Source organism: Engystomops pustulosus, chromosome 8 (assembly GCF_040894005.1).
Source record: "Engystomops pustulosus chromosome 8, aEngPut4.maternal, whole genome shotgun sequence".
Taxonomy (NCBI): domain Eukaryota; kingdom Metazoa; phylum Chordata; class Amphibia; order Anura; family Leptodactylidae; genus Engystomops; species Engystomops pustulosus.
In genome coordinates, this window is record NC_092418.1 from 38,960,317 (window position 1) to 38,975,947 (window position 15,631).

The 15,631-nt window shown below is 43.7% G+C and overlaps 1 protein-coding gene across 2 annotated transcripts in view; it reads left to right on the forward strand.

The window, feature by feature from the left end:
- Positions 1–15,631, forward strand: part of LOC140075161 (uncharacterized) — a 167,907-nt gene that overhangs the window by 118,176 nt on the left and 34,100 nt on the right. For both annotated transcript variants that reach the window (XM_072120705.1, XM_072120707.1), the window contains exon 53: positions 11,145–11,226. In XM_072120705.1, the coding sequence (XP_071976806.1) occupies positions 11,145–11,226 (82 nt within the window). The remainder of the gene's footprint in view (positions 1–11,144; positions 11,227–15,631) is intronic.

Sequence of the window (15,631 nt, forward strand, 5' to 3'; positions counted from 1 at the left end):
CTAATCGTATGGAGTATATCTTGAAGATAAGGTCCAGTACTTTTTTCCAATATCCACCCAATTGTATACATTCCCAGAACATATGTATTAAGTTTGCCTCAGGCATGTTGCATTTTGGGCAGTTAGAGTCCGACCTGGCCCCTATTTTGGCCAGCAGAGCAGGCGTTTTGTAGGCCCTGTGTAGCAATAAAAGTTGTGAGAATCTCCTACTTTCGCTGAGAGAGAGCACTGGTGTTAGGGAAAGGATAGTGTCCCATTGAGTGTCTGTGAGTGGCCCTATATCCGTCTCCCATTTGGATCTGCTAGGAAATGTAACGCCTTGAAGGAACTTGTCTTGCAGTGCCCCATATAGCATTGAAATGAGCCCCTTAGAGGAGCCAGATAGCAGTAGTGATTCCAGCACTCCCAATCTTTGCAATGTCATGTCTAAAGACTGCTTCTGGGACTCATATGCATGTCTTAACTGTAAATACCTAAAAAAGGCCGTGTTTGGCAGTTGATATGTCTCCTTAATGGTTTCAAAGCTTTTTAATTCCCCATTAGTCTGGATCTCTTTCATGGACACAATGCCTTTGCTGGACCAAAATTGGGGTTCTTCCATCTTTAAAAACTCCCCAAATGTTGTATTGTGCCAAATGGGTGTGTGACCACTCACTCCTGTCAATCCCAGCATGCTCTTCCCTCTATCCCACACCTTATATTGCAACGCCAATGTGGGGTATACTGGTCTCAATCTCTCCCCTCTTCCTGCTTCAAAAACGTGTATGGGTATGTCCCATGGTGAGTCCTCCGCAACTATTCGTCCCCCCACTCCATGTTCCTCTCTTGTGCCCCATCCCCGAAAGTGTTGTAGCTGTGCTGCAATAAAGTATACCCAAGGATTTGGTACCGCGAGTCCTCCATCCTCTTTTCCTCTCTGAAGGGATTCCAGTTTAATTCTGGGGTGCCCTTTTTTCCAAATTAGTCCCCTAAATATTGTGTCAACTTTGTAAAAGTGTTTCCTAGGTATCCATACTGGGGAATTGTGGATAATATAGAGGAGCTGTGGCATTAAAACCATTTTGATTAAATTACATCTGCCTACTTCCGTTAATGGTAGCTTACACCAGGTGTTCACTTTAACCTGGAACCTGTCCAGTAGTGGTATCAGATTGTTCTGCACATATTCCTGTGGCCTGCTGGACACCACCACCCCCAAGTATTTAAACTCCCTAACTATTTTAAGAGAAAGAGAGTCAAGCGGTATTTCAGGGTCCAGCCCATCCACCGGGAGTAGGACTGACTTGTCCCAATTAATTTTGAGACCAGAGTGGCTGCCGTACTCCGTGATGATCTGCATCACTGGGTGCAGTGAATTATATACATCCGCTAGAAATAGCAGAAGGTCGTCTGCGTAAAGTGCAACCCGTTCCTCCGTGTTACCGCATTTAAATCCCACTATGTTTGGGGCGTCTCTGATCTGGCAAGCTAATGGCTCTATGGCCAGTGCAAAGAGGAGGGGGGATAGTGAGCAGCCCTGTCTTGTCCCCCTTTCCAATACAAAGCTGTCTGATAGCCTTCCGTTTGCTCTGACACGTGCCCTAGGTTCCGCATATAAAAGCTTAGTGAGCTTAACGAATTTGGGCCCAAAACCCATTCTGCCCAATACCGCCCACAAAAATTCCCACTCGACGCTGTCAAAGGCTTTGGCAGCGTCGAGAGAGATGACCGCCCTTGAGCCGGTGTCCTGGGAGGAGATCTGCACTGCAGTGAATAGTCTACGTATGTTGGTAGCAGTAGATCTATTGGGCATAAAACCGGACTGGTCCGGGTGCACCAGACTCTGCACCACCTCCGATAGGCGATTTGCCAAGACTTTAGCAAGTATTTTAATGTCTATTGGGAGAAGTGAGATTGGCCTATAAGACTCGGGGTACTTCGGGTCTTTGCCCGGTTTTGGCAACACTACCACTATGGCCTCCCGCATTGACGTAGGTAGCTTACCCTCTTCCGTTGCCTTTTCAAGCACCGCCAACAAATGTGGTAACAGGAATTCCTGGTACTTCTTAAAGAATTCCCCTGGCAGCCCGTCCATCCCCGGGGCTTTATCATTTGGGAGAGCCTTCACTGCCTCCTCTAGTTCTGCTAGCGTAATTGGGACCTCCAGTTTTTCCCTGGCCTGCTCCGTTAGGACTGGTATATTAATGTTTTCCAGGAATTCCTTTATCCTGTCAGGGGATCTCTCTAATTTAGTTTTGTACAGATGTCCATAGAATTCTCTCAGTATTTTAAGGATACCCGCATCATCTGTTATCTCTTGTCCCTCTATGGAGTACAGACTTTGGATATGGGAACTACTCATTTGACTTCTCACCACTGTGGCAAGTAGATGCCCTGCGGCCTCCCCTTCTGCAAAGTATTGTTGTTTCAAAAAGAACCTCTTATAGGACGCCCTTTCCAATATATGGTCCTTATATAAAGCTTGGGCCTCTTCCCAATTAGTTTTGGAGCTGTCATCCGGGCACTCTATAAATTCTCCTTCTGTCGCAATTACGCGCTTTTCCAGTTCCACCAGCAGTTCCCTGGATTTGGTTTTATACCTGGAGATGCGGGCGAATAGTAAGCCCCTTGCTTCGCCTTTAATGGCGTTCCATAATGCAAGGAGTGGGACTGACCCTTCGTTGTATTCTAAGAACCTTTGTAGATCCGCCTCCAACTCACATCCTACCAATTCTAACCAAAATGGATTGACTTTCCATATTGGCCTCTCTCTATCACGTGCTCCAAAGTCTAATTCCACTCTCAGTGGTGCATGGTCCGAAATACTGCGGGCCAGATATTCTACGTCCTTTACCTTGGTCATCATATGTTCGGAGCCTATTGCCAGGTCGATTCTAGACAGGCTACGATAAGAGGCCGAATAGCATGAGTATGATCTCATAGTAGGGTTACGGTATCTCCAGATGTCCAACAGCCCCACCTCCCCCAACACCCTGGCCAGCGAAGTGTGAGGCGTGGTTTCGGCAATGGTGCCCTGATGGAATTTATCTAGGTACGGGTTCAGGTAGTTATTGAAATCCCCTACTATTAGGATTGAGTATGTGGGTGAGTTGGCAGCCAGACGTAAAATTTGTTTTAGTACATCTGCCGTGTACGGTGGGGTATGTATATAGCTACCAGAAGTATGGGATATTCCCTGATAGTGCAGAACAGACACACATACCTGCTCTCTGAATCAATAACTTGTCTAGAGCACTGAAATGGTATAGCCCTGTGGACGAGCACACTAACTCCCCTTGCATGAGTGGAGAATGTAGAGTGAAATTGCTGCCCTACCCATGACCGGCCGAACTTTCCCACAGTGTCAGCTGTATAGTGTGTCTCTGACAGGCATACAATTGCCGGTTGGTATTTTTTGAGTAGCTGAGACACGGCGCATCGCTTGTTTGCGTCTCCCATACCCCTCACATTCCATGCAATGACATTAAATGTATCCGCCATATCTTGCTAGGGTTATATATATTGACAGTTGCATGTGTGATTCCTTAAGTCGTGATGCAGTCATATGGACCTTACAGTTAGCTAGAATTGTACCGGTACAACAACCCCCCTTACCCATTCCCAACAAAGACAAACATAGAAACAACATATACCACTCATACGACATCCTTTCCAACTTCGGACGCCGGGGTAGTCAATATCCTGATCCTTGTAGTTGTGAAAGTTCCTGTTGGTGAGCAAGGAATCATCCGAGGTAGATTACTCCGGTGCACATAACAGTAGACGTGTAGTCCTGGCATCAAAACAACTCAACTCCATGAACCTTAACTGCGGCAACTGAGTAGGTAGCTCCCATCCCCCCTGTGAGAGGAGAATATTAAACACACTCCAGCTTTTCCCAGGGTTAATTCCTTTCTGGTCGCCGGATGCGGCCTTCATTGACATAAAGCCAGTTCATGGCCTCTCTCGGCTGGTCGAAGAAGTGGGTCTCGCATGGCATATGGTACCTGCGCCGAGCGCAGTCTCCTTTTCACGTAAATGAAGAGGGCTCTCCGTTTCTGAATAGTAGAAGAAAAGTCCGGGTAGAAGGAGACCCTGTGGCCCTCAATTTTGATATCTGGTTTATTTCTCGCGTGGCGTAATATCAAATCACGGTCCCTGAAGTGAAGAAGCTTTATCAATATGGGTCTGGGGGCCGCTCCTGCTGGCAGAGGTCGAGTCGGGACCCTGTGGGCTCTTTCAATGGCAAACATTGGTGTTAGCTGGTCTCGCCCAAAGGTGGAAGTTAGCCACTGCTCAAAGAAAGTCACTGCATCTCTCCCCTCCGCTTTCTCTGGGACCCCCACCAGACGGACGTTATTTCTTCTAAGCCTGTTCTCCAGGTCGTCCGTTTTGTCAAATAGTGCACGAACATCCTGGTTACATCTTCTTATATCTCTTTGCATAGGTGGAACAGCATCCTCCACAGTGCTAATCCTTCCCTCCATCTCCTTCACTCTTTCATTAATCTTATACATATCATGCCTCATGCGTGTGAGCTCTTCTTTAAGACCCCCCATGTGCAGATCAAGGTTGGAGTTACACAGAGCCACAGCAGATAGGACATCTTGTAGTGTGGGCTCTGCTGCTGCCCTCTCCTGCTGCTGCAGACTGTGTGGGGTTGCAGCTGCTCTTATCATGAGCAGGCACTTTATGTGGAGTGTGGATCCCCTGGGGAGGCTCTGAGGTGGGTGACACACTGGGGCTTGGAGGGGCTACTGCTGCTGCTGCCTTATCTGGTGTATCAGCGCTGGGGCTGACAGGGGCCAAGCTTTCATTTGGGGATGCCCGGGGGGAGGTGTGGGCGAACTGGCTGAGCCGCGCTGCGGCCGCCTCGCTCCTCTCCCTCTGCTTACTTTTGCGCGTCGGCGCCATTTTGGCCGCACGCTCCGGCTGCTTACCCTTCTCTCCTTTGCCGCGAGTTGCGGCAGTCGGTGCCGGCATCTGATGTCTCCCGCCGGGTACCGGGTGTGATGGGGCAGCTGTTCGCGGGGATTCGCTCACCGGTGACGCCAGGACTCAGGATATTATGTGGTAAGTCACCGGAGCTCCCTCAGCGAGCGTCCGATCACATCCCTGGTCAGGCCACGCCCCCAAGGACCCCCTTTATTAGTAACCAATGTGAACTCCTATCATGGATATATTCACCATAGAAAAAAAGGTGTTATAATTATCACAACGTTTTTCACAATATTCTTTATTATAACTTAATTAAAATCTTCACAAATACATATATCAAAAATTGGATTCCAAAAAAATTCCTTCACATGTGACAACTGGACACATAAAGTAAAGGTACCCAAGATTATTAAAACTAGTTTTAAGCAAAGCTATATAGTGCATATACACTCACCGGCCACTTTATTAGGTACACCTGTCCAACTGCTTGTTAACACTTAATTTCTAATCAGCCAATCACATGGCGGCAACTCAGTGCATTTAGGCATGTAGACATGGTCAAGACAATCTCCTGCAGTTCAAACCGAGCAACAGTATGGGGAAGAAAGGTGATTTGAGTGCCTTTGAACGTGGCATGGTTGTTGGTGCCAGAAGGGCTGGTCTGAGTATTTCAGAAACTGCTGATCTACTGGGATTTTCACGCACAACCATCTCTAGGGTTTACAGAGAATGGTCCGAAAAAGAAATAACATCCAGTGAGCAGCAGTTCTGTGGGCAGAAATGCCTTGTTGATGCCAGAGGTCAGAGGAGAATGGGCAGACTGGTTCGAGCTGATAGAAAGGCAACAGTGACTCAAATCACCACCCGTTACAACCAAGGCAGAAGAGCATCTCTGAAGGCACAGTACGTCGAACTTTGAGGCAGATGGGCTACAGCAGCAGAAGACCACACCAGGTGCCACTCCTTTCAGCTAAGAACAGGAAACTGAGGCTACAATTTGCACAAGCTCATCGAAATTAGACAGTAGAAGATTGGAAAAACGTTGCCTGTTCTGATGACTCTCGATTTCTGCTGCGACATTCCGATGGTAGAGTCAGAATTTGGCGTCAACAACATGAAAGCATGGATCCATCCTGCCTTGTATCAACGGTTCAGGCTGGTGGTGGTGGTGTCATGGTGTGGGGAATATTTTCTTGGCACTCTTTGGGCCCCTTGGTACCAATTGAGCATCGTTGCAACGCCACAGCCTACCTGAGTATTGTTGCTGACCATGTCCATCCCTTTATGACCACAATGTACCCAACATCTGATGGCTACTTTCAGCAGGATAATGCGCCATGTCATAAAGCTGGAATCATCTCAGAATGGTTTCTTGAACATGACAATGAGTTCACTGTACTCAAATGGCCTCCACAGTCACCAGATCTCAATCCAATAGAGCATCTTTGGGATGTGGTGGAACGGGAGATTCGCATCATGGATGTGCAGCCGACAAATCTGCGGCAACTGTGTGATGCCATCATGTCAATATGGACCAAAATCTCTGCTGCTTTAAATAATACCCCATACACAAAGAAATGTATAATGTAGAAAGGTACAGTAGATAAGACTGTCTTAAAATGTATTAAAAGAAACTGGTGTTGGATGATAAACATGGTGCTTTAGACCTTTCAGTTTACTTTTCTCCAGATTTTCACTATAATTCTTATACAACTTTGCTGCACATATTAGTCTATCATTGCCCTTTCAGTACACCATGACACCTACCCCTTGCTTGACAAGTCAGGATAAGTGTCTTAATATAATAAATGTGACACACAGAATGCAAATCAGTTTCTGGAGGAACTTAAAGGGTTTGCCAAGTATGTTTATTGATGACATATCCTTAGGATGGGCAAATTATATCTGATCATGGGGGCAAACATTGCACCGATAAGCGGGTCTGGCCTAACCCAATGCAAGGTGTTGGAAGCTGAGGGCTGTATGCTTTTTGGTAGTGGATGGTCACTCTGTGACACCAATTACATATGTGTAGTGGTCAGTGGGTAGTGGTGCAGTTATTGGAGCTGAGGTCATATTCATTTCCTTTGTATCAGGTCTTGCAGTGTCAATCTAGAGGAAGAGCACAGAAACATCAGCTTCCGGCTCTGTGCCCTGTGTTGAGTCTGAACATCTCATCACTGAGTGGGTCGGTTACTTTTGTCTTGGTTGGTCTTCTGCTTCTTTCTGTATACTACATATACAGACACAGCAAATTTGAATACAACATAAGCTTTTTCTGTAGTAATATCTTAATATAGAAAAATGAGTATAAAAAAAAGAGACTAAGTCTCTTTCACACCAACATCTGAAGTTATAAAGAATCTAAGAAGAACTTCATAAAACCGTTCACTTCCTTTACATCTTGTATGTTAAGTATCAGCTTCCCCATACACATTTCTCTAGAATCTATCGGCTCCTGTATTCTGGCTCTTCTTATTTTCTTGGTAATTGTTTACAAAATGTACAAATCTCACACAATGTTAATTATTTTATATGCTTGTTCTTCTCTTCATGTCTCAGAGTAGAACTCTTCCAGTTGCCCATTTCCACCAATCAGAGCTCAGCTTTCATTTTCCTACAGCTGTTCATAAAATTAAGTTTGAGCTCCGATTGGTTTCCATGGGCAACTGGAACAGTTTTACCTCTTCTGATAAATCTCCCCCATTGACTGAAATACAATAGTGCAAAAAGAGTACATTCTAATAGCGGCAGGTGTAAGTCCTTTGGTACATATCTCATCATTTATGCAGATCATATAAAGGTTCAACTCCATGGTACATATAGGGGGTCATTTACTAAGGGCCCGATTCACGTTTTCCTGACGTGTTACCCGAATATTTCCGATTTGCGGCGATTGTACCTGAATTGCCCCGGGATTTTGGCGCACGCGATCGGATTGTGGCGCATCGGCACCGGCATGCACGCGACGGAAATCGGGGGCGTGGCCGAACGGAAACCCAACAGATTTGGAAAAACCGCCGCATTTAAAAAAGGAAATTGTGTCGCGGAGCTTGCACTCACCTTCATCCAGGATAGGATCGTGAACTTCAGTGCATTTCAGGGAACTTCAGCGCAGCAGCGCCACCTGTGGACATCGGAGGAACTACCTTGATGAATCCCGGCCGGACCCGAATCCAGGGCAAAGAACGCGCCGCTGGATCGCGAACGGGCCGGGTAAGTAAATCTGCCCCATAGAGTTGCAACTTTACTGGTATGTTGCATACATTACATTTTGGGTACCATAATATACACCCTTTAACACATTTTTTTTAAAGGGTTTTCCACTTCGATATTGTTTGCATAATGAAAAGTTGTAGATTTTCCAAAATACTTTCTGATGCCAGTTATTGAATCTCTAGCAATCTAACATTGATGAGCTATCCTAAGGAAAGGTCATTAATATGAAAACTACGTTTAGTAGTAGGTGCTCCATCATGTTGTGATAGTTTAATAATGGCTACAGCCATGATGGCCGGAACTTTGTATAGTCTGTTACTGGTCAAGAGACCAGTCTTTATTTTCTAATGGCTGCCTAGTTATCAAGTCCAAAGGCTGTCGAGTGAGGTTTGCAAAAGTATTTATATTGTACAACTTTAAATATGGTTACATTGCAAGGAAAATCCCTTCATTGTTTAGAAATGTTTATGTAGTTCTTGAAAAAAGTTTGTCATGAGCCGAAACCTTCATACAACTTCACACAACTCTAGTGTGCTGCTATTTCTTGGATGTCATGTGCGGAGGACATGGCGCCCGACCCCTTTCAGTGTTCAGCCACCAAATAACTGGTTATTCTACGCCCTGATTGTTGTGCTGCATTAATTTTCTTTTTATGTATAAAGTGATTACTTCCCATTATCATTATAGAATGACAGTGAAAGGTGTCACTTATATATACTGTAGGATCCACCATTTATTATGGATGATGGTCAGCGACTTTGCCTCCCCTCACAATGACCTCTGCGCAGGTCACATATCAAAAAATTAAAGCAGATTAGGAAATGAAGTATGAGCGTCAGGACTGGTATATGATAATAAGTAAAATGTAGGATGATACTGTGGCTGGTTGGAGCAACATCTCATGTGAAGCAGTGGATCACACACACTTTACCGTCCAGGGGGGCCATTGGGTCTGAAGCATACATCATTTACAAGCTTTTTTTGGTTGCAGCATTCACTACTCAGTTCCAAGGCGACAAGGTCAGCATAAGAACTGATGGGAACTTCTTTAATTAGGTTTTCATTGCCAAGCAGCTGCAAACAAGCCTGACATCATTATGTATAATACCGAGCATTGTCTGCAGTGCTATAAATGTCTCCTTTATAGATCATAAACTATAACAGTTGTTTAGATTTGGGGAAGTTAGCTTTTCTTACAAGTGACATCAGGCTTGTTTCTAGAGCCAACTAGTTTACTGGTTACAGAACATCTCTCAATGAACGTGTACATACAGTACATGATATCACAGAGGCAGCATTCTTCACCGTTTTACATACACAATCTCCTGCATCTCAAGGAAGTTTGCTGGTCATTAACAGTTTACTCTAGGCCTCATACATACACCTCTCCTTATGGGTGTGTGCACACCTTGGTTACGGCCCAGGCGAGAATACGGCCGCCTGCATGAGGCTCCACAGGCATGGCTTACATAATCAAACAGCTGTTAAGAAATCACAGGCGCTTAGTTGAGCTCTCTTATCTAGCACAATGGAGGATATTTACGAAATATTGGTGTTTAATACACCAGTGCAGACTTGGACTTCAACGTCGTATTTTCAGTTAGATGAATTATGCAGGATCATGCCCCCTTTTCTTCAGACAACACCCCATTTTTCGCACCTATAAATGTGGCACAAGGCATTTCAGGTGCAAATAACTCCAGAATTCTAGCATAGAAAAAAATTGATAAATCTCCTCCAATATTTACATGTAGTTGTATATGGTATGGAGCAGCCGCAGGCTTGGTTGGGGATTCCAGCACCCAATGAGGTCACCATGTTATCTGTTCTATTTGCATCACTTCTATGTAAAGATTTACTAGTTTTGGGTACCTTTTTGGAATATTCCGACACTTCACACTATGCAATAGGGTATATATACACATTTCGCCAGCACATTATAACTATCACTTGTTACAATCACTAGTAACAATGCTATATATAGAAAATTGAGTGACCTCCAACTGAGGGTTTGCCTGGCTCACCAGAGGATCATCTGGATGACCCATAAAAATAGGCCCCCAAGGTACAGCAAAACACAAACTCATCCATAGGTTACTGGTATACTAGGGACATTTTCAAAATGATAAACAGAATGGATAGAGGATGAGCCCTCAGCATCATCACCTCTGGCAACACAAAACTGGCGTAAAGACTTAATACATGTGAAAGCAGTTTGATAAATGTGGCCTAAAGACTTTTGCTTTGGACACGTAACAATAAGAGAATTGAAAAATTACAGTTTTCAAAGTTGCTTCATTATCTATATCTATGATTTAGATATAACATAAAACAATACAGAGTTTTAGCACATTTAAAGGAAATGTTCCAGATTCCACATCCCTCAACAAGTAAATACAACATTGTATAGAATGGAGTTCCTGTTTCCTCTTGATCTATTAATTTTGAGAAATGCAAATAAGCTTCTAGGTGCACAAAGTTATTTTTGTACAGATCAGCATTAAATACCCTGGTGCTGTACATGCAATTGGGAGTGCAAGACAAAACTACATTGAACTGGAAAGAGTTGAAGGAAAAACCTGTCAACGAGGGCTCAAAGTCTTATTTCTACATCAATCATTTTGCGGCAGTGCTGGTTGGGTGTACAAGCAGCCCTGGTGCACAAAATATAGCAATTTGGGAAATAGGATTATTTTTAAATAATTTGAGAAATCTGATTGAATGCCCCACTATTTTTACTTTTGGGGTATTTGGGGAGCTCTAAAAATCCTTTTATCTATTTCTCTCAGAGGTCCACGTTTATCAAAACAGTGCAAACTACACTAAGTGCAGTTTCCCTGTGTAGTGTGCAGAGGGCACCAGATTCACGAATTGTGGCGCATGTTCTTCATGAATCTGGCGCTCCCTTCATTGTTGTATATTGCCTTATTTTCATGGTGTGATAGATATACCATTTTGTTATAATCTGATATAAAATATTATTTGGATGTTTATTTTTTGCTATCTAGTGAGGAACTGATTGTGAAAGCAGCACACAGTGTACCAGCCCTGCGATCCTACATCCCAAGCTCCAGCACCTTCATCACAGAGGTCAGTATCTCTTTAGTGAAAAGTGACAATACACTGACACAATTATGTAGTACCGGTAATTTCTTTTAGATTTTTGTTATCAAAAGACAGAAAACATTATTTGCTCTGTGAGTGTCATACCCCAGAAAATACCAATCAAGCTATAATAATAATTCTGTTATTGATATAGCGCACACAGGTAACGCAGCACTGCACAAAGCTTGCCAAATCAGTCCCCGTCCCCAATGCTATGACAACAAAAAGTGGTGTATAAAACAGGCCAATATAAGCCAGATAAAATGTGCAACTAAAAACACCCCCAAAGATCTCATATAAGCTCTATTACATTTTTGTACCCACCCCCCATTGCCAAAGGTATAGCCCTATAAAACCCAAGTGTGAACAGGGCTGTGCAAGGTTTTCATAAACACAATCAGAGATGATTGATCCTGCCTCTTACACAGCTGCCGGTCCTTCTTGGAGACCTCGGTTATCACTTTGGGTGCAGCAAATATTTATTGCTTGTATTTTTCAGCACAGTACCTTGCATATGTCAGGTCCTATAGGCCTATTCCTAGAGCAGTGTGTGTGTGTGAGGGGGGGGGGTACAAACAATGTTTATTAAAACTCGTTTGGGTTGGACACATACACCATTGGACCTGTTTTATACTCTACACCTTTTGTTGTTGTAGTTTAAAAATCACTTCTTTTGGAAATATATTTCATATTCATTCTCAATATTACAATTTTTCTTTTAGTTTTTCACTTTAAAGCAAATTTCACCTTCATGAATAGTAAGAAGAGAATACAAGAAACTAAAATATATCTTATCAGAGCAAAGTACTTATTTCTCCTCTTCTTTTGGCTTTTATCATCCTCTCTCCTTTCCTTGTAATCAGCTGAAGCTCATAACATAACAGGACAAGAGGTGGAGGAGTGGTTTGGCCATGAAGAGCCACAGAGTGAGCCAGTGTGGGACAGGGAGGCCACATGCTGGCACACAACCTATAGCCTGTGCCAGTTACAGTAGTGTGCTGTATATGCAGGGTCGGCTCCAGGTTTCAATAGGCCCTTGGGCGACAGAGCCTCAGTGGGCCTCTTTGCAGTGAAGTCACATGGAGGCGTAAGAAATTCAGAAACTAAAATAGTCTCCTATTCCCCAAAATATTCCCTAGTTTATCATATCATTCAGTCCCCTCATAGCTATTTTGTATACAGCCGCCTCATGGTTATTTTATATAATATGCCTCTCCCCCCTTATGGATTCATTAGATACAGCCTTCCTCACCCCCATGGATTCCTTATGTACAGCCTTATGTGGGCCCCAGCACTTGCCCGGGTATGCCCAATGCTGGCGCTTGTGCTGTGTATATGCTAAGAGTTTATCTTTCGAGACCAGCGGGGTTGGGTTAACTTTAAGCTCTGTTGCACAATGTGCCAGCACTTGGAAAATCCTCCCATCCTTTAACATGTCATTAAACTATTTGGGCCACATTTATTAAAGTGTTTGCACCAGTTTTCTGTCTGACTTTGCACTAAAAAAAAAAATGTGCAAACTGCTTGCACATGTATTTATAAATTGTCTATGCCAGTATTGTGTCGCGGCTGCACTATGTCCACCACGCCACAAATTTCTGCACCTAAGGGGGTTCCAGTGCCAATTCAGACTATTTGCCCCATTTATTATACAGGTTTGTGTAGCACCAAAAAGAAAGGGTGGTGAACACTTCCCAAGGCATCAGATTCATAAAAACCGTGCATGAGTATTGAATAATCTGCTGCACCCTGCTCATTAGTGAGGCAAACTGCACATAGTACAAACTGCATTTTGATAAATTTGGGCCAATTTATACAAAAACAATTAACAGAGCTTTATAAAGTGGTGATGCTGGTCCCCCTGGCCAATCATAGCCATGGCTAGTAGTTCAAAACGTCAATTTTGCCGATTTGGATCCAGCAATATGTTTGGGTCGCACACTGAACCCAAGAGCAAACGTCAGGTCTGCTCATCTCTACCACGGTAGTAATATTATGTGCTACACTGGAAAGCACCATTTAGACTTAAAATTTGATGCATATTAAATAAAAATCATCAAAGTGAATATTGTTTTGGTTAATCTAATCTGGTGCTTGTACTCCTTTTACATGGAAAAAAATCTTTCATACTTGTCATATTCTACAGCATGTCAACACACATCGGCAGTCATATAGAGACGATTATGGCAGGGCAGACCTGTTCAGAGAATTGCGAAATACTAGGTTTCACAATGAGAAATTGGTTACGGTGTTGTGGGTAATGTGGCTTTTTAATCAGAAAACATTATGACATAAGTGGTAATATTTAAGCCCTTTCTGGAAGCCAAACTATTTGATTTCTGAAGAATTGGGACTTGATGTGGTCTGATCTGCATACACACCTGGCCATAGACACGTACACAACCTAATGGTGCACATTTACTTACAGGGTCACCGGAGTTCACTGAAAGTGCATTGTCCGTCTATAATGCAGCTTGCGGCAAATCAGATCATCGCATGATCAGATCATCGCATCGCAAGATCATGCACCTGAAAATATTAATGTGTTGCTTCCCCGCTCAGATCCGAGTTCACCATCTTTTTTGTGGTGAATCGTAGAAGCCCTATGAAACATAGGGCATGCGACACAATTTAAAAGTTAAATACCGCGCTCAGTCCGAATCAGTCGGATCATCTGATGCACGTCCTGTACAGCTGCGCCACAAAAGGGTCACGTGCGATACAATCCCAGCGCACATACTTCTTAAATACCTTTGCAAGCCATTTAAAAAGCCCCGAAAAAGGTGCACAGTTCGACTAAAGTGCCGAGCGAGACCCTTAGTAAATGAGCCCCAAAGACTTGCATCAACAATATCTGTAGAATAGACAACTGTAGTGTTGTTTTTAATTTTCCTGGAATTTTCATATTTGGCAAACAAGCCATTAAAGATGTAAATGTAAATGTAGATCATAGTGCAAGATAGTAACAAAGGTTTTATACATATTCTGTAGACTGATTATGATGTGTGTGAAATCAGCTCAGCAATGTATTCAGCTCAGTTCTCACACAATTGAAGGTTCTACCAAACAATACAGTGCGACATCTGATGTAGTAGAGGAAGAAATCCTTTTCTTTTTCTAAGTGATGTTATTTTATATATTAAAAAAAAAAAATCTATATATAAACAAGCTTCTCATGGAACGCCAGAGGTGTGGCCATGACTACTGGTGCATCCATTGGGGGTCATTTACTAAGGGCCCGATTCGCGTTTTCCCGTCGTGTTACCCGAATATTTCCGATTTGCGCCGATTGTACCTGAATTTCCCCGGGATTGTGGCGCACGCGATCGGATTGTGGCGCACCGGCGCCGGCATGCGCGCGACGGAAATCGGGGGGGGGGTGGCCGAACGAAAACCCGACGTATTCGGAAAAACCGCCGCATTTAAAAACCGAAAAAATGTCGCTTGGGGAGCGCTTACCTTCACCTGGTCCGAGGTGGTGCATTCCGGCGCGTTGAGATGATTTTCAGCGCAGCAGCGCCACCTGGTGGACGGCGGAGGAACTACCTTCTTAACTCCCAGCCGGACCCGAATCCAGAGCAGACAACGCGCCGCTGGATCGCGAATGGGCCGGGTAAGTAAATTTGCCCCATTATGTTTGATAGTCAGCCAGCACTGCCTCTTTGCACATTGATTTACATGACATAGAAATAATAAAAAGGGATTAAACCACCACAATGAAGTAAATACTTGGCACTAGAATTCATGTAATCTTCTTTTATTTTATTTTGATTTAATTTGTGTGTTTGAACATGGGAAGCAATCCAGAATACAAATAACGCTTCAGTCTATTTTTCCGTCTATTTACCTATGACCTTCATCAGAAACAGATTCTCCATGGAAAGAGATATCCACAATAAGGAGCCTGTTAAGTGGAGAACGAAGAGATAATATCAGTACAATGGCAGCGCTGCCACATTGGTACGGCCAGTGTAGTCTACCCACTATGGTAGTGCCGCTATTGTAGTGACACTACAACCTTCTCCACTTAATGGACATCTACCATCAGGATGTAGAATTGTAAACCAAGCACGCTTACATGCAGGTATGTGCCCCCTCTGGCAGGATACACTCATCTTTTAGCTTGTTATGAACTTGTTTGTAGGAGAAAAAAGGCTTTAACAATTATGCAAATGAGCCTGAGGAGCCCAGAGCCTCTCAGACTAAATTGCATTCTTTTTAAAAAAAATTAAAACGTGGGCATAAAAAGCTAAAAGAAGAACATATTCTGCCAGAGGAGGCACACACAGTATGTCAGTGTGCTTGGTTTACAAACTTTGACCCTGATGGAAAATATCTCTTTCCATAGACAATCCGTATCTGATGAAGGTAATGTAATAGACAGAGACGT